The 21,052-nt window shown below is 36.8% G+C and overlaps 1 protein-coding gene across 1 annotated transcript; it reads right to left on the reverse strand.

The window, feature by feature from the left end:
- Positions 1–4,855: 4,855 nt before the first annotated feature.
- On the reverse strand, positions 4,856–9,829 carry LOC138705675 (uncharacterized). Its single transcript, XM_069834255.1, has 2 exons — positions 9,581–9,829; positions 4,856–5,929 (listed from the first exon to the last, which is right to left on the reverse strand). Exons 1-2 carry the CDS (start codon positions 9,812–9,814, stop codon positions 5,726–5,728), a joined length of 438 nt encoding a protein of 145 aa, XP_069690356.1. The 5' UTR covers positions 9,815–9,829; the 3' UTR covers positions 4,856–5,725.
- Between the last annotated feature and the right edge of the window lie 11,223 nt (positions 9,830–21,052).

Raw genomic sequence — 21,052 nt, forward strand, 5'->3', positions numbered from 1 at the left:
CCCACTTTTATTTTGGATTTTTCTGTATTTTATTGTCTATTGGTCATTTTTTAGAAAAATATTCTACTTTTTGGTACATTTTTGCCCTTTTCTGCTTATGAACGGACATTCTTTACAGTGTAGTCGTACCTATAGCCTATTCGAGGACCTACTGCAGATTGCTTACACAATTCGAATTCGTCTTGCAGGAATTTTACCTATGGTTGCATCAATCTTGACTCCTGATCATGTGTGTTACGTGCTTCTCCCATTAAACACAACAGAACAAATACTGCAGCCGCAGTGTCCGCAGTCAGCATATTGCATCTCTCAAGTGAAGCCGTAAAAATGCCGAAAGTAAAACAAAGCAAAATTTTTTGCTACAGTTAGTGACTGAGTTTGGTGACGATGTATTTTCCACAGATGGAAGTCTACTATTTTTTTCTATTTTACCATTGCAATTATGGTCTTTTTTAATTTTAATGTTATATTTTTAGAAATGTAATATAATTTTATAAGTCATTTTTCTGTGATTTCTAGGTCATCAAGCATTGGACATAGTCATCAAGCATTGGAAGACAGAAACAAATACTGGTTCGTAAATACATATTACAAATTAAAAACAAAAAGTAGTTATTTGCTAAACTTTTATTTTATTGCTGGTTTGTTGCAATTGCAATCTGTACTTATAATATAGAAACACATTTTTTTTAATTACAAGAGTTCACATTTCTCACTTGAAGTACCTGCTGCAGACGTTTGACGTTTATTTTTAGATATAACATTATCTATATCAGGAAATATTACGTTACCAGTTGCAATCTTTAAAATTGAACATAAATGATAGTCTATCAATCGACTCTTTCATGAAAGAAAAATACTGTTACATCTATACGTACTGCCGAACATTGATATTATTTCTGAGACATTTTTTATTTTATTATTTAAAATGAAAAGTAAAACTTAAAATAATTGAGGATATCGTGATGATTTCAATGTCCTTTACTCTTTAGCATGAGGTCGAGTGATGCACTGTATTAAATTTCTATTCCCCTATGACGTCTAGCATAATACTGCTGGAAGGAGAGGGATATCAGGGGTAGAGAGCTGCAGAATCGGGCTTACAACCGGTTTTCATTCTTATTCTAATCCTTCGTTTTCCCTCCTTCCTTAACCTTTCTCCTCTCCCCCCTTCTCTAACTCGTCATTCTCCTCTCAGTCATCAGTGTTGAGTACTTTGAAAACGCAAATAAAAGAGACGACTCTAGTAGAAGGTCGGAAGGCGGAAACTTGGCAACATGTGCATCAGGCATCAGTCTTCTTAGCGCGTGGTGTATACGATTTAAGTCTTGCTTTCGCGTATTGAAGGGCATTGACAATTTATGCTGAGTCTTTCTTTTGAAGTTTTGGCATGAAATCAGCCAAGTATGGATTTCTAAAATGGTCCTCGGAAACATTTGAAACAGCTGACGATATACTGTAGAACCAGAAAGAAACGATTTTTTTGGAGTTATCCAAGACTCTGATACTTTTAGCGCTCTTCTTTTAGCTTTGAAGTTGATACATCCAGCCTTCTGAACATATCAGCTTATGCCTCTTTCAAGGTATTCTCAAAGTCACGTTGCTCACTTTGTATTGTTTACTTGAAAAGGAAAGAAACCAACAATCAAGATATTTATTATGACACTTTGAATCGAGGAGGACTTTACTGTTCCTTCAAATTTTGTACTTTACATTGCAACAATTGAAGGGCTGAGAGCCATAGTGGGCCAAATCCATTTTCAGAGTTTTGAAGCTTATCTCATCTTTTCATTGCCTGCTCAACAGATAACGTCATTTGTATGTATGTATATATGTATGTATGTATTTATGCATGCATGTATGTGTGCGTGCGTACTGTATGTATTATGTATGTATGATGTATGTATATGTAATGTCATTAATTTTTCAGGGGATTATTTTTTTTAGATATTTCAAACAAAAAGGTTTAATACAATTTTGTTAGTTTTCACTTTTCGAGATAAAAAATGGTTTTATACGAAACATTTCATAGCGTGTGTGGGAAAGCAATTGATTTAATTCCCAATTTGCTCAATCACTTTAAGAGAGCGGTGTGTATTATGATAATAGCCCTAAATGATTGAAAGAATTTTAGTTTTGTCCTTTAAATATGCAGAAATTTAATCCGAACAAACGTAGTTTTTTTAATTTCTTTGCAGAACGAAAAGTAAGTGTGTGTTTGTGTTTTTTTCTTCATCCGCACGCTCCATTACATCACATAACGCTACATGCTTTCTTATACAATTTTATACAGTCTTATAATTTATCAAAGTTAATCTTTTTAACGAATTGTACATAATCCTTGAGATATTGTGTGTGTGCGTGTGCGCGTGCGTTCTTTGATAACGTCGTCTTATATCATATGCATGAAGTAGTCTACACAAAATATACCACTCGAGCTTTCATTTACTTTGGATAAATTCAGAGCAATGCAGCAGCTCGTGAATTTATCACCGTATAGATAGCATTCACCTACTATAAAATCAGGCCAAGTTTATGCGAATTGGGGAAAAACTAAAGAACTTTGAGAAATGCACACCCACCATCATTGCCGACTATTTTCATAGCACTGTCTGATATCAAACTGCAGTCAGCTTTGGTGACCGATCGCCCGACGGTCTTCTGTCTTTACACGACCAAATTGAACGTAATTACTGGTTCGAATTTCAACTAAAGTAATCTCTATGTTGATTTTTGCCTGATGTTGAACCAAACTTGTGGCACAGTGTGTATGTGGAGCGTCCAGATCACAGGTGTTACAATCGCATAATACGGCATTTTCTTATCGCCCCGATAGAATCGACTGACAAAAGTTCTTTATGCTTATTCGAAGCTTTCCGCTCGGCTATATCATTACGCGGCGAGATCGATATGTAAGAACTTGCAATGTCCGTTATTTAACTTTTGTTGCTGAGGTGTTCGAAATAAGAAATATTTTTTTTTTCGAATGGATAAACTCTTTGATACCGACGAAAACCTACAAGATTTTCTTACGATAACGTAATACCCAGAGGATCGACTTGAAATTCTGACGAGTACAGGTGTAATGTGTGGTTGATAGAAGAGTGTTTTAGCAAGTTTTCTGGGGGGTTCTTCAGTTTCTCCTTCCTTCCATTCTAACTTCATTAACAAAACGTTCTGTGTCATGTCACAACTCGTACAAAACCAATTCCTGTAGTATTCCTACAGAAAATGTTTCTATGATCAAGTAACCGGACTTACCGCCGACGCCTGAATCATCAGATAAACTTACAAAATAAAGATGACTCCTCTTCCATTGGTTGTGGTTCAAGTGGAAGCAAAACCATAGAATTCGGATTCGAGTCGGAAATCAGATGTTTATCTTTTTTTTCCATCGGAACTAAGTGCTGGTCCTCTATTTCTCCAGTGTTGCACTAAGCGGCGATCGTACACCATGCTCATCATGTGACTGAAGAGACCCCATACTTCTAATGTCTAATCGTAGTCCATGACGATGGCAGAGGACAAAATGTCTCCATCGTTAAGAATAGATTATGGTGATGGTTGTAACTAGTTATGGTTTATTTAATGACGCTCGCAATTGCCGAGGTTATATCAGCTTCGCACACTTAAATGCCATCGATCTCGCCTGGGATCGAACCCGCAATCTCGAGCACAGAAGACCAGCACTATACCGACTGCGCTACCCAGACCGACTGGTGATTGTATTATTATTATTATTATTATTATTATTATTATTATTATTATTATTATTATTTCATCTTAAGATGGTGAAGGGATTAGAAAGGATAGATTAATACAAAAAAGAAAAGTTGAGATTAGTATGTTACATTTTCATGTAATTCAGTACATTACATTCCATAATTAAACAAATTTACATAGAACCTACAAGACTTTGCGACGTTAGAAATATTTATCGGTAAATTGGCGACTTAATATTTGTATTTGTGTGTAATTTCATATTCTAGAAATTAACTCTTCAAACGAAGGAAACAAGAATTTCAGACTCAAGACAATAAAACATTTCACTTATATCATCCATTATCTAAAATTTATATAGTATATATAGACTATATGACAAACAGCAACAATCTACTCATTCGTATTATAGGACTCTTTTAAGGGTGAGTTTTCGCAAAAATTACGGAAATTTCCGATTTTTGGAACAAAAATTGCTGAAATCAATATTTTAGATATTTTAAATTTATCACACTATTCATTAAACTAAATGAGTTATTCATAAGATTAATATTTTACTAACTGAAAAAAAAATCATTTTTATGAAACCTAATGCTGATTTTTATACACAGAAAATATTTTCAAATTGATCTCATGGCTGTGAAAGTATAGATGACACAGACTCAATGCAAAGAACTGACTTACAGTGTTACATGATGTTACCAAACGTTCAAAAATAAAATTGTTGAAATTTTACTTTTACAAGGTTTTCAACTTAAGAAAAAGAGGGAAATCGATATCTTAAATCGGGAAGCGGAAAATCACACAAATTGTATAAATTTCAGGAAATCCCGAAAAAAAATGGGAAATCTGGCAACCCTAAACTCTTCTAAATAATTTCTAATAGGTCTAAAACTAATTATGAAATAATTATCATATGTGTGCTTGAACAAACGCATGCTTACATGCATACTTGCATGCATTCGTGTATTACACTCATGCATGCATGCATGCATACATATACTCATGCATGCATGCATGCATCGATGCATACACTCACGAATGCATGCACCTATACATACACTCATAAATACGCTCATCATATATATATATATATATATATATATATATATATACTACATATGCATGTTTCTTTTTGTGCAATTGATTTAGGATAGTCCTATACGTTGCCTTGACAAATGGGTTCTATTGATGAATAATTACATGAACAGAAATTAACACATACTTTAAGTAAAATTATTTATTGTCTCGTTCATTGTTGTAGTGAGGTGATGTCTTTTTAGCGTTTGCATCAGTTTCATCAGGATTCATGGAATGTATAAACCGTAACACGTGTAGACAAAATGACGACAAATTGTTATGCATCCAAGGTGTCTGTTTGCCAGGGACTTAACGTTGCCACAATAAAATTATATTTGTGGTAAATCAGTGGTCCCAAGGCTAAGCGTTTCATACTTGACAATAGAACAAGAGACTCCCATGAGTGAAAAGGAAAGTAGGAGATATTATAGGGGCCACCCGAAAATAACCGATCTCTCCGCTATCGCTTGACTTTCAATCTATTTAGATGCGTGATTTCTGCTCCACTGTTTGAATTCTCAAAACATTTGAACAGGGAGAAAGTGAAATATAACGTGAAAGAAAATAGTGTGTACTTATTTAAAAAAAACTGTAGGTATTAGAAGCTAGTGCTGAACGATGTAAAACAGAGATATAAAAGTTACATGCTCTATTGCAATCTAACATGCGGGAGGAGTCATTGAGCAAGTAAGTTGTGCTTAGTTCTAGTTCCTTAGAGACAACTTCAGTAAGGGAAGAGTTTATATACACATTGTCTTATTTATCTGAACTGCATCATACTTCCGTCTGCTGCTAAAAGTAATATAATTTTTAGCCGATTAAATGAGCCATCCAAAATGGCCATATTAGAGTAACCTTGAATGGGTAATACAGGACTGATGTCATGAGGTTAAGATTTGAAGCTCTGCAAACCTTAGCATTAACTTCACCACTTCTTGTTGGCTAGGTAATCAACAATCAGGTCGATGATGTAGATGAAACCATTAGTTATGGCGATGCCCCCGGTCCACATCGCCATCTCGATAGTGCTGGCTGTATCCTTCATGTTATTCGCGTTTCTGAACACGTCGATGAAGATAGATCCCCCTGATATGGAGTACGTGCCACACAGGACGCCGAATAACATATTCTGTAACAAATATAAAGTGGTTCTTTGAGGTCTCGGCTGTTAAAAATAGTGATTTGCAAAACTTTTATACAAGATTAGATAGAATGATCTCCCCGGTTTGAATTGGCCGCCATGCAGGTTTCTTGATAGTTGCGCTTGAGTGGTAAGTCTATATATCTTTGGGCAGCAGAAGCCATGCCATTTCAGTTACCGTCATGGCGTGGACAGACGAACATCATGCATTTTGTTGTTGAACGTTTTTAAAGAATGGTGACTGTGATTGCAACGCTGTGAAAATTTCGTACCCATTTTAGAGTAGGTCGACACGAAAGAATTCCTGAGAAGAGAACCCTACTGATGTGGGTGAGAAATGTCAGACAAAAGGTTAAATTTTCAAACAGAAGTCGTCCGGTAGTAGATGTCGCACTTTCGGGCTCCCGAGAATATCGCAGCAGTGAGGCATGCTGTTACCACATCTCCACCACGACGTTCAGCCATTAACATGCTCTGGCATTGGGAATAACTGACCGAAGTGTGAGACAAATCTTACACCTTGACATCAAGTTCCATCCCTACAAAGTTATGGTGGTTCAGGAACTTCGGCAACGTGACTGGCTCAACCGCCAAGATGCTTGCAGACCATATTGAAAATTGTTCCAGGCGATACTGCTGTGCTCAGTAATGACTAAGCTCATTTTCATTTGTCGGGCTGCATCATCAAACAAAACATTCATATTGGTCCCCAAAAACCCTCAAGAAATGCATCAGCGACCTCTTCACAGTGATCTTGTTACTGTTTGATGTCCTGTTGCACAATTTGGGATAATAGAGCTATACTTTCTTTTGGAAGAAGGACGCACAGTCACTGTTTGAAGAGCGCATAGCTCGTGAGGGCAAGCATTTGGACAATATTATTTTTAAAACAAAGTAATGTCAAATTCTCAAACATTCTTCTGAAAGAGGTCCAAATAAAATGTTTAATAGGATCTATGTTGCTCTTGTTATTTATGTTTCTAATCGGGGAGATCTCTCTGCCGGATCCTGTATATTTAATTGTATCACAGCCAAATATTCATATAATTTTATCAAACTTGGGACACATATTTACAAAGGAGCAGAGAAGCTATATTTAGGTCTAGAATTATATTTAAATAGTTTGCATGGTTTCAAGTATGAATAAAACAAATATTAAAATTTACAAAATGTAACAGTTAGGAACAAGTAGGGGACAGTCGGGTAGTATCGGTCATCGGGTAATATCGGACAGTGAGTTTCTTTATCTACCACGCGATGATAGTACCTGATTGACATGGTTACGTTTCTGTGATGTCGCACAAAAACGTAACCATGTCATTCAGGTATTACCATATGGTGGTAGATGAAAGAAACGCACTGTCCGATACTACCCGACTCTCCCCTACCTCTTCAAATATTGTTTTAAGACACTTAGCTCTATAGCAACAAGATAATGTCATACATGTCTATGAAATCATTTAATAATGAGATGCCATAATAAAATGTGATCAAATATAGAAAATGCCTAGAGTAAATATATATTAATTTTGAAGTTGGAAGGTAATCTTTGCAAATACGCGTATGTTTTACATAATGGTACTTAGTGGTACATTATAAGCTACAATTGTCAATGAAAAATTTCAAGCCTAACCGGAACTCGAATTCGGACCACCTGCTTGACAAGCTGAAGGTCTAGACCACGTCACCGCAGCAGGTGACCTACTTGAATTTGTTTTATAAATCAAAGTTCTTCATAATTAAAAATAATATCATTGAATTTCGGTTTTGTAAATTACTTTCTATGTTATGGTTACCTATGAACCAACTGCTTTCACTTCCAATTATCGATATATTCAGGAAGACTCTGTTCCTTTATAAACTGACATTACTACAGCCACGAGGTCGCCATTACGTGCGTCTTGGCTATCGACTATTACAACAATCGATAGTCATTCCTCGCCAACTCATACATAAACCATACATAATTTTTATTACGGATGTCTGTATGTTTAATCTAAAATATGTTCTTTTAAATTTTATTTCCTTTTGTATTCATCATCATCATCGCTCTTGAAGGTGTTCTTGGTGACTCCAAGTATTTCTTGGTCATCGCAAATGTCTTTGTCCTGCTGGCTGGTATCGGCAAGCTTGTTTGAGATCCTTTCTGCACTCGTTTATTTAATGATCTTTCCAGTTTTTGTTGATGTAATTCAATTTCTTCTATTGTATTCTGAACTTATATGGTTTTCCGTATATCTGTATTTTTCTGTTTACCGAACCTATTAGGCCTAAAGCCCAGCATAGATCCCAAGCACCTCATTTTTGCAGCTTCCAGTTCTTTTGCCTCTATTTTATTTATGACCCAATTTTTGCTTGCATGTACCCATAGTTACAACAACTAATACGAACTCGTAATTTTGTGCTAGTTGAAATGTTTCAACCGAAATGTTGAATTATTCCGCTAATTCTATTAAATTTATGTAATTTTAAATCAGTGTCTCTAGAATCATTTACTGATTTTAGATTTTTCAAATAGGCTATATGAAGCTAAGTGATATATCTGAAAATCAGTTATTTTGAAAATTGTGTTTGGTACCTAATTCTACAAGATATATTTAGCGCCTGTTAAAATCTAGTATTTCGCTTAATCGAAGTTTTCACCCCTTTTATCGGTACTACCTAATATACGTCGGCGGCAGCTATTAGTGCAGACTTTATACATATTACGTCATGAACGTTTTATCCCAGCTGGCACAGCTGGTGTAGAATATTTATTAGGGAAGTGCAGACTTGCATCCTAAGTTCAATTACTGTAACACTTTCGGTATGTCATCTGTAGATGAGAATTTTAGGTGCTAAAAGTTAATATTGTTTCTCGCTATAGTTTATAAATATAAAAGCCATGCCCCCACTTCTTTGAGATGTCATTCAGTATTTTCCCTTTGGTACCGGTAAAAGTCTCTAGGGGAGAGTCGGGTAGTATCGGACATCGGGTAATATCGGACAGTGAGTTTCTTTCATCTACCACACGATGATAGTACCTGATTGACATGGTTACGTTTCTGTGATGTCGCATAGAGAAACGTAACCATGTCATTCAGGTACTACCATATGGTGGTAGATGAAAGAAACGCACTGTCCGATAGTGCCCGACTCTTCCCTAATCCTCTTAACCCCACTTACAAATTAGCGCACGGTTTACAAGATCCATTGCGCAGTCCTTCTGACTCTGTTGTGTAGTCTATTATTACATATCGGGTTCTTGTGAACTAAGCTTAAAACTCTCCTCAAGGGCACCACTTCTATTCATCTACACTCAGTGTCATTTTTAACTTTTAGCACCTAAAATTCCGGGCTCTTCTTCTGGTATATTAGGTAGGCCACAACCGCTTAACCTAAATTCATTCCATTTGCCACATTTCATCTCTATGGTAGAATTTGTTGTTTAGTCAACTGACCGAAGACAGGTCTGAACCTCACAGGTGATACCAAGAAGGCAACACATATGATGCAACTAGGCCAGGAAATAATGGAGTAGGGTGACCAGTTTCATTCCCCCTAGTTGAATTTGTAGTTTCGCGTATTAACTGTTTTTCGCTCCATGGGAAACATATTCCGCAGTATGAACCCTTAATTGTAAGATAAGTCTGTACTCACAACATAGGTGTGAGGGGGGATGTCGACAATGTGCGAGACCCATAGGATGCACGTGATGAAGAAGCATGCGGTGAGTCCAATGATCTGCGTCATGAGCTTGCCGAACATGGTACCGGCCTCACTGCGCGTCACGCCGTTGTCTTCGTTGACGTCTAAGATGCCAGTCGGTAGGTAGTCGTCGGGGAAGAAGTCGATGCGGTTCATGCCCACACGGATCTGCACTTCGGAGAACATGCCGCCCACCGCGATGCATAGTACCTGCGTACGGTAGTAACTGTGCTCAAACTGCACTTTCTGCACAGCCATGGCCGTTACTTACTCTACAGCCATACCTACTACAGTCCGCATTTCACGAGAAGATCCGCGCAAGGAATGCGAGTTTTTCCCCCCACTCTTTTAACCTATCCCCCACACGGAACCGGCTGGCCATTGACTGAGACTTGTTTGTCCCAGCCGACCAATGACACCACTCCCATCCACCTGCTCCTTCAAGAACGCTGAGTTACTGGCTTACTCTCTCCTCTTACCCCGCAAGTACCATACTCCCCTCGCAGGGATCTTCTCGTGAAATTTGGACAGTATTTACTGTAAAGCCATAGCTAGTACTTCATATACACCCATAACTAATACTTAACTGTACAGCCATACGCACTACTTTGAGACGGTTCCTCGTATAGGATAAGGAGATTTTCATTAGATTAGTATTTCGTGTTAATATTCTCATATGGATAGGATGCGCGGACGTGTAAGTTAGTTTCAAAATCTGAGACGGAAGTAACAGGTGGACAGGAAGGCCGAACCCAAGCTAGGGGGACAGGAAACATGTGTCCAGGCGTGGAGTTGACTGATGAGGGAATGTATGGACTTTGCCTGCGGGTGGTCAGTCAGATGACGCCAAGCCAGGTTCCAAAAGAGATGATCTGGTATATGTCAGAGAATAGGACGCCGGAAGTAGGAGATGTTCTAGTTAACGAACAATTTTTGAAGAACGCGTCTTAAGTGACGTAAGTGTAATCATGGCCAATCAGGATTCTTAATAGAGACACGTGATATATAGATAGGAGGGCGAAATTCTATGTTTGGTGGTTGAAAGTAGAGGATAGATTTGGCAGATAGACAGAAGGCATATACAACTCGTACGGAGAAGTTGCACTCCACATATTCTCGGCAAACCTAACTCGGCAGTATAACAATTTACGGACTTAGAATTTTTTAGTGGGTGTAGTAAGAAGTCGTGTGTTGCATTATCATTATAAGTCTGAATTCTTTCCTCTCATCACGTTATCAACTGTCCGTTATATTACTGGTGTTTTATAGTACAAATTATATAATTACGTGAAGTCAGAAATTAGTATATCAACTTGCGGGAATTGAGAGCGAGATATTATACACTTGGACGCGCATTTCTGCTAATCTGAAACGAACACTTAATAATAACAATAAACGTTTTCATAGTTCTTACCAACAACTTCTGGTGTGCGCCTACATCATTACAACCTACGAGCACGTCTCCCAAACCCCATGTCCCGACCGTTTTGCAGCTGACCTGGGAACCTCATCCTCTACCGGAGTAATCTCGAGGAGGCTGGCGCCCAAATTAATCAGTGTATATAATTAATTATTTATATCGACGTGCCATCCTCGAGATATTCTCCATATTTCGGAGCTGGCAGCCGTGGGCAACGACGACGATAGCCGACCGCTACAAAATTTGGCGCCCAACAACGATCGACCCGCATCAAATTTGGCGTCCCAACGTCGGGCACGAGATGAGCAGCGAGGCCCGAATGAACAACGAGCTACAAGATGAACACCTGATGGCGTGAGGAATCCACGGCGGGGATCGACGCGAGAGCCGACAGCCAACGCAGGGTTAATGCGGCTCGAGATGGCAACAATGACCACGGCGGGGATCGACGCGAGAGCCGACAGCCGACGCAGGGTTAATGCGGCTCGAGATGGCAACAATGACCACGGCGGGGATCGACGCGAGAGCCGACAGCCGACGCAGGGTTAATGCGGCTCGAGATGGCAACAATGACAACGGCGGGGATCGACGCGAGAGACGACAGCCGACGCAGGGTTAATGCGGCTGATGGCAACAATGATCGCAGCGGGGATCGACGCGAGAGCCGACAGCCAACGCAGTGTTAGTAGAGCAGCTTGCAGTATCATGCAGTGTCAACGACCGACAGCCACAACACCATGCAGACCCCAAACAGCTGAGAACAATGATGGACGGTGGGGGAGACGATCACCCAGGCGTAACCTAGAAGACGTCGATACGTAAGCATAAAGGGTTTCATTTCAATTGTTGTGTCCATATATATGTACATGTGTGTAATTCATTTTGGTAGGGTTTATTTTGTTTTTGAGTTTAAGGGGAATTGTTGAAGATATGTTATATATTACATGTTGCTAAGGAGCCAGACTAGAAGTAAAAAAAAAAAATGGAGACTACAGCAGGGACGAGTACTAGCCAAGATAAAGAAAGTTCGCAAGGTTCGGACAATGTCATGTCGAATAGTGTGTTAGAGCGGATATTGGAACAGATGAATCAGATGAGGAACGAAATGATAGAAACTAGTAATAAATTGAAGAGTGATTTGAAGAGTGAGATGGGTAATTTGAAGAGTGAGATGGCTGAGAATAGTAGCAAGCTAGAGAGCCATACTAGCAGGCTAGAGAGCCAGTTCGTTAATTTGAGAAATGAAGTAGCCGAGAATTATAGGAAATTGGAATCTATGCTGGTCTGGAATTGTAGTGAATTGAATAATAAGATAGCCGAGAATAGTAATGAAGTGGAAAGTAAATTAATTGAGGATACTAGTGAATTGAATAATAAGATAGCCGAGAATAGTAATGAAGTGGAAAGTAAATTAATTGAGGATATTAGTGAATTGAATAATAAGGTAGCCGAGAATAGTAATGAAGTGGAAAGTAAATTGATTGAGGATATTAGTGAATTGAATAATAAGGTAGCCGAGAATAGTAATGAAGTGGAAAGAAAATTAATTGTGGATACTAGTGAATTGAATAATGAGGTAGCCGAGAATAGTAATGAAGTGGAAAGTAAATTAATTGAGGATATTGGGGAATTGAATATTAAGGTAGCCGGAAATAATAATGAGGTGGAAAGTAAAATAAATATGGATATTAATGGATTGGACGATAATCTCGATGAGAATAATAATGAATTGCAGTATAGACTAGCCGAGGACAGTATCAGGTTAGAGAGCCAGGTGTTAGAAAGTTATAGAGCATTCAAGGAGCAAGTAAATAGAGTAATCGAAAAGTTTTATGAGTTTGGGAGCGAGAAAGAGAATGCGGAAACCATCACAAACATGGGGCGGAGGGCAGAAGAAGCCTTCCCACCCCACAGAGGGTACAAAAGCAATGACCATAATGACGGTTGGAGTAGGGATCGGCCACACAGTGCTGGCGGTCATGGTTTACAACCCTACAATAATGACACGCGATATTTTGTGAACCGATTTTCTAACAATAGGAAGCGGTACTGCAACGATCAAAGAAGTGAGTATAGGAAGGGCTATTGGAGGCCTCATTTTTCTGCAGGAGGAGAAAAAGTTAAGTGGAAGCATGCTGGTAGATTTAATGTGAGGAGTAGCGTGTCTCCACGTGTAAACTGTCAATTTAAGAATGGCACAATGACATATGAGGAAGGCCGCAGACGATCCCATTCGGAGAATGACGATCCGATTTATGATAGACATCCAGGCGACGTACCAGGTTAATAAACGAGAATTTGTGTAAAGTTGAAAATAATATGATTTTAATTATAAGAAAAATAAGAATGTGTTTGTTTTGTGCATGTAGTATTTGAGCGGTATAAGCAACTAGAACCAAGAACTGATTTCAGTGCTGAAAATTTTAACCTTGGGAAAATTTTTGTTACTTTTGTTTTCTTTTTGCCACCTTCAGAATTAGTTGTTTTTGTGTGTTTTCTTGTAGGATCACGCGATAAGTAGTATTCCCTGTGGCAATAATTTAAAGATGATATTAATAAGAATTAATAATGATTAATAATAATGATAGAATATTTTTTTTAATTAACTTCATTTATGTTCATTTATTTGTAGAGGTTGAATGATTCGATTTGAATATGTATCCATTTTTTTTAGAATCAATATTAAGTGCCAGACCATCATTTTTAGTTCGAGACATAAAGTTGTCCTCTATATTGAGGGGACGTTATTCGAGATGTGTATTCAAGGTTGCAGCTAGTGTATGAGATAGGATAAGTAGGGTCAATTAGTATTTCAGAAGTATTGTGCATCGTTTAGTATAATTTTGATTCTGGTTAATGGTTATTATTTCGGTTTTATGAATGTAGATGTGTTTTGAAGGTTGCAGATAATGTATGAAGTATGATATAAAGGGTTAATTGGTATTTTAAAATGTATTGTGCATTATTTAGCGTATTTTTTATTGTGGTTCATAATTCTTATTTCTATGTTATAAGTATAAGTATGTATCAAGGAACCGATCATGAATGTGAGTGAGAGAGCGCCATTGTATTCGGATGTGCCCTGAATGTTACGATTGGATGCTGTATATATGTCAGGTAGAAGTCAGTTAAACTGGCGTGTGAGATGTAAGCAGGCGTGAGATGTGTATATAGATTCATACATGTGAATAGTTGTAAATATGTAATAATTGTAAGTGTAAATTTGTACATTGTTAATAAGCATAGCAAAAGGTGTATCCAAGTGTGACTAATTAGGGGACACCGGAGACTAGTAGCGAAGGTATTATTTTGGGGCGTCTCATAACAACAAATATTCCCTTGGGAATATTCTTTGTTATGAGAGGGCATTTGAGACGGTTCCTCGTATAGGATAAGGAGATTTTCATTAGATTAGTATTTCGTGTTAATATTCTCATATGGATAGGATGCGCGGACGTGTAAGTTAGTTTCAAAATCTGAGACGGAAGTAACAGGTGGACAGGAAGGCCGAACCCAAGCTAGGGGGACAGGAAACATGTGTCCAGGCGTGGAGTTGACTGATGAGGGAATGTATGGACTTTGCCTGCGGGTGGTCAGTAAGATGACGCCAAGCCAGGTTCCAAAAGAGATGATCTGGTATATGTCAGAGAATAGGACGCCGGAAGTAGGAGATGTTCTAGTTAACGAACAATTTTTGAAGAACGCGTCTTAAGTGACGTAAGTGTAATCATGGCCAATCAGGATTCTTAATAGAGACACGTGATATATAGATAGGAGGGCGAAATTCTATGTTTGGTGGTTGAAAGTAGAGGATAGATTTGGCAGATAGACAGAAGGCATATACAACTCGTACGGAGAAGTTGCACTCCACATATTCTCGGCAAACCTAACTCGGCAGTATAACAATTTACGGACTTAGAATTTTTTAGTGGGTGTAGTAAGAAGTCGTGTGTTGCATTATCATTATAAGTCTGAATTCTTTCCTCTCATCACGTTATCAACTGTCCGTTATATTACTGGTGTTTTATAGTACAAATTATATAATTACGTGAAGTCAGAAATTAGTATATCAACTTGCGGGAATTGAGAGCGAGATATTATACACTTGGACGCGCATTTCTGCTAATCTGAAACGAACACTTAATAATAACAATAAACGTTTTCATAGTTCTTACCAACAACTTCTGGTGTGCGCCTACATCATTACAACCTACGAGCACGTCTCCCAAACCCCATGTCCCGACCGTTTTGCAGCTGACCTGGGAACCTCATCCTCTACCGGAGTAATCTCGAGGAGGCTGGCGCCCAAATTAATCAGTGTATATAATTAATTATTTATATCGACGTGCCATCCTCGAGATATTCTCCATATTTCGGAGCTGGCAGCCGTGGGCAACGACGACGATAGCCGACCGCTACAAAATTTGGCGCCCAACAACGATCGACCCGCATCAACTTACTGTACACTGTACAGCCGTACTTATTACTTACTGTACAGCCACATATAGTACCTACTGTACAGTTGTACCTAGTACTTAATGTACAGCCCTATATAGTGTGGAAATGAAATATCCTTGCAGATTTTCAAAGCGAATAGCTCATGTTGTATGTAACACAAAATTACAATATCATATTGGTGGAAAACTCGTAGTTTTTTTCAGAGAAAAAAATGTTTCCCCAAATGCTTAACGATCTCTTATTTATTTATTTATTTATTTATTTATTTATTTATTTATTTATTTATTTATTTATTTATTTATTTATTTATTTATTTATTTATTTATTTATTCTTCATTTATGTATTTATTTATTTATTTATTTATTTACTCCGGTGGAGTTAAGGGCATCAGGCCTTCTTTTTCATGGCACCAGAAATGCAATATAACTACAAGAAAAATTATACACCATTGCAATTAGTCTACAGTAATAACGAGTGACAGAATGAATATGACATAAAAAACAACTGAACATACAAGTATAAATTAAAAGTAATAAAAATTAGTCTAACATATTAAATGATGCAAAAGAAGAACAAACAAAGAGTAAAAACATATACAACAAATACAAACACTCAGCATCATTGTTATTAACTAATGTACAATAAGGTATTCTAGTATTCTGGCACAAAGACAAGGGAAGGGATTAATCTAACAAAAGGAAATTATTTCCAAAATACTAAAGATAAAAACTGCGGCATAAATCTAGCAACTTCACAGAAACGGATTTCGTGAGATAACTATTGCGAGTCGGATCGTGATTTTTGTCCATATCAATAGGAAATCTAATAAAGAATAATTTATCCCTCTGTCGTAATTCAATAGCGTGGACGGTTTCGTATAAATTTAATTTTAAAAACCTCTAATTTCAAGCCACTGCACGATACAAGCTGCAATCGATGCAGAGAGCAGCTAACCTACCGAGACACCGAGTTCGTTGACCTCTTACATCTGTATCACGAGTAGTGTGTGTTAGCGGCGATGTTCCCGGGCTGCTGAAATTTGAAACTTAATCTTCTAATTTAGCCTGCATTTAATCACAAAACATAATATAGGTTTTCTATTTATTTACGTGTACCCTATCGTCCCTCTCAATCTGCAAGGTTATTTACTTCCACCCCGTACAGTACCCACTGTACAGTTGTACCTAGTACTTGCTGTACACCCATATGTAGTACCTACTGCACAGTTGTACATAGTACTTGCTGTACAGACATATATAGTACTTACTGTACAGTTGTACATAGTACTTACTGTACCGTTACATCAATACCTAGTACTTATTTATAGCCATACTTAGTACACACTGAACAGCCATGCCCGATACAGTACTTACTGTACATCCACACCTAGTACTTACTGTACAGTACACCCATACCTAATAGCTGCTTCTGTACAAAGTACTAACTTTCTGTAGACTCATATCTAGTAGTATTACTTTACACTCATAAATAACACTTACTGTGCATTTGTACAGCTATAACTAATGCATTCAGCCATATTTAGTACTTATTGCTCAACCACACTCAGTAGGCCTACTTGCAGTAAGACATTCGATGCTTATTTTCTGTAATGATATTAACAGATAAATAGATATATAGTTAAAGAATACTAATTGATTTCACAAATCTCCCTTTCCTTTCTCTTTGAAGGAACACATTCTGAAATTAAATATATCTTGGAAAAGAAAATTTGGGGATCGAATTTCTTCGCATTAGTTATAATAACACGAAATGTCAAATAATTGCAGAATAAAATTACAGAATGATAGTCGTAGACATAGCAATCTCTACTCACCAGTTCAATGGATTTAAACACGAGGTTCCTCGCTTTAGACATCTCGAGCGGCCTCTGTAGAGACAAGCACTCTATTAATTGCAACAATAATAATAATTATGCGATGTGCAAGTAACACACCCTGTCCTTTGTCCAAATACGACAAAGAAGAATTATATTCACAATATTACGTATTTTGTACACTACCGGTACTCTAAATAAATTTTGTGACTTTATGTAGGTCTGCGGTAATACATTTTTTAAAATACTTGACACATTATTTTCCTTTTTTATCATTTTGAAAAATAAAAATACTGTGCTGTAATTAAAATACATACATTAGTGAGAATTTTTTCCTGCTCCAGTTTTGCAAAATACTGCGTTTGTAAATTAATATCAATCCTTCCAACCAAACAAAATTCACGGCACAGCAACTTTTCTTTTTCATTCTACATTTATTATATAACATTAAGTTACAGCTGAGACCTTTGTCAGGATATGTTGTACTCTATATGATTACAAAAGGAATGTCAACATCAGCAAAGAATTGAACATAACAGCCGTCACCGACATAGTAACAACGTACTGAAATAACTGGTTTGAACATGTAGACTATCACTGATTCCTAACAGGCTAGGTCAGAGACTTCTTCAGTTACAAGCCGGAGCCATACGTCGGCAACACTGTAATTAGCTGACAACAGGAGACCTACGATACAGAGCACGTGTTTGTGCTAATGCCGATTTTCAATGTAAATTAATGTTACAATATAAGTGTGTGTCGATGTAATTATGTTCGCGGTCCTACCAAACGTTAATTGTTGATGTATTATAAACTAAGTTCGTGTTGGAGATAAAAAGAAGGCAGTAAATGAAAATAAAATGGTTGCAGTCTTTGGAAATTATTACGGTTAATGATGACAAAGTAATTGACTATTCTTCTAATTAATATTAAATATTGTATAAATTACATTTTTATAGTCTTACTTGTGGTTTGTGGTGTATCAGAATTCTTGCCAAATTGTTGGGTCTCGCCTGCTATATCAATAAAGTTACGCCGTTGATTTTCAAGTTCATTGTAAACAGCTGTTTTGTGATCCCATAAAATAAGTTGCAGTTTTGTTGAAGATTAGGAATGCTTGCTATACGTCAGAACTACCTACAATTTGTAGATGCATACACTCACTTTGTTGGTTTTCAAGGTTCGTTTAATAATATTATTCCATTTGTGATAAATTAGTTATAAACATGTTTCTTTTCACTTCGTATTTACAGGATTTAAAGTTCACTGAATTTACGCTCATTGGCACATACTTAATAGATAATGATGTGTTTTGTTACGTATTATGTTAAAGGTATATTCCTTCATTTTTTCATAGATCTTTATACTTGGCCTAACTGTATTTACATCCTCATACTTTATTATAATATGTCAGTTTCATCTGTTTACATTTTTATATTATTTGCATAATTTACATTCTTAACTTGTTTTCTGTAGTTATGTTTCTTTAAAATTATATTTTAAAAAGTTTATAACAAATAATTTAGGATAACAGTATTGTTATAGTAACTGTTCAGGTTCAAACTAAAACTGGCTTCCTGCGCATCTGAAATACGGTATTTATAGAAAAGCACGATAATCGCATAAGATAATATTAAAATGTATCCTAGACTTTTCACGTTTACAGATGAAACACCATAAAGTCGCACAACATTGTCAACTTGCTAGCCACAAATTTGTTAATTGAATAGAACTTAAGAACGCTGCGTAGGAACTTACGTCTTTATTGCATTGTTGATTTTATTATATTCGATGCAAGGAATATATATTTTTTTTATTTACCTTTGTACTATCAATAAAAAATTGTTTTCTGTAATTATTTTAAGTGGCAGTCTTTTGTATGTAAGTAGCATACTTACGCCGTATTCTGAAGTACAGCTAATTGATTGCAGTAAAACACTATTTTCGAATCCGTAATAATTTACATCACTACTCTGAATCTTGATCTTACCTTTGTGCATAAAGTAATGTTGGAAAAATACACGTTACCTACAACGAAAGCAATGGGCACGCACAATTACATCAATATCATTTTAGAATCTCCCGCCTCCACTCAGCGTTGCTAAACCTACCCATGCTCCGGTTTGTAACTAAAGAAGGCTCTGGGTAGGTATATTGAAGTGGAAGGAGGGATATTTGAAAAACTGCTTACAAACTGAGGTGTTTTGTTTTATGATTAATACAATATTTTGAATTATTATTTCTATATAGAGTGTTAGTTGGAAGGCCGAGGGAAAAAGATCTTTGGGAAGGCCGAGGGAAAAAGACCTTTGGGGAGGCCGAGATGTAGGTGGGAGGATAATATTAAAAATGGAGGATGGGAGGATAATATTAAAATCTTGCTCAGGATAGAGACCGATGGCGGGCCAATATGAGGGCGACAATGAACCTCCGGGTTCCTTAAAAACCATAAGTAAGTAAGTATATATTAAGTGAATAATTCCTAGTTTACTCGCAAAATCACTGCTACTTTCGTAGGATTCAATCAGCTGTAACTCCTTAAAGGTTGATGATCGGATCCATGTTTATATGACATTTTATGCTCAAAATGACCTATAGAACGGATTATTCCTAAAGCGCGGTTCATCAGTCGCGAATCACCTCCTATATATTTTGAATACATTTACTCGTATTTCTCACAACTAAACTGATTTATAAAGAATAAGCTATATGAAAACAAATCGTGCGGAATAGTGTATTATATTGCCTTCTTTTTTAATTTAAATGTATCTACGTTCTCACAAATAACTTGAAATACTTTACATTTATTTTAGAAAACTTAATAGATTAAAAAAAAATGTGACAGAGAATTTATAAGAACACTTGGATTAGACCTACGTCAAACATCTTTATTCTTGGTTTGTAATTTTTTGATTAGGTAAGTATGGATTAAATAATTAGGCCTATATAAATTTTATGAGTACACGATGATGGTAATAGAAAGATAAATGGCAGGAGAAACAATTAAAATATTATGCGATCGCACGTCCTAGCAAGGGAATTTAGGACTTGAGGAAGAATCCGATGATGTTTGGGTAAAGGGAGATAAGTCATAAAAATTAAATTTAAACTTCAGACCCTTTTGCAAATAATTTTCTACACAAATAAAATACATAAAATGTTAGCATTATTCTGTTTTTTTTTTTTTTTTGCACACCCGCTTATAGAATTCAACTTGTATATTCACTTGAAGAACAAAACTCCATTTGTACAAAAAATGACTTAACTTCCTTCATCGAGTCTACGTGAGCTCCAAGCCTGCTGGCCACTTGTCTCACTCTGTTTTTCATCGTTCCGTTGAACGAACTTTGGAGAATTTTGAAGGAAAAAAACCTAAAATGAACGTTGGGTAACCTGTAATAGCTACCACTTAAGGAGAAGGAATATCGCAAGCACGATCAGTATCACGGCTGAGCAGAGTTTTCTAAGGTATTAAAAACTTTTAATCTATTCAATATTGAATCCATAAATCATTATGATTATTAAATTATATCAAATTTCATTTTTATTAAGCAAACATTTAAATAGGAAATGATGTACGAGAATTGTTTGAAAAGTTCACAGCCTGACGTAGATATTAAACTAGGATTATTCTGAAACAACCTTTATTTCTCAACATAATCCCCTGAAATTCACACACTTGGTCCTCCGGTGATGCAATGCTCCATCCTT

Source organism: Periplaneta americana, chromosome 9, assembly GCF_040183065.1.
Source record: "Periplaneta americana isolate PAMFEO1 chromosome 9, P.americana_PAMFEO1_priV1, whole genome shotgun sequence".
In the NCBI taxonomy this organism is placed as follows: Eukaryota; Metazoa; Arthropoda; class Insecta; order Blattodea; family Blattidae; genus Periplaneta; species Periplaneta americana.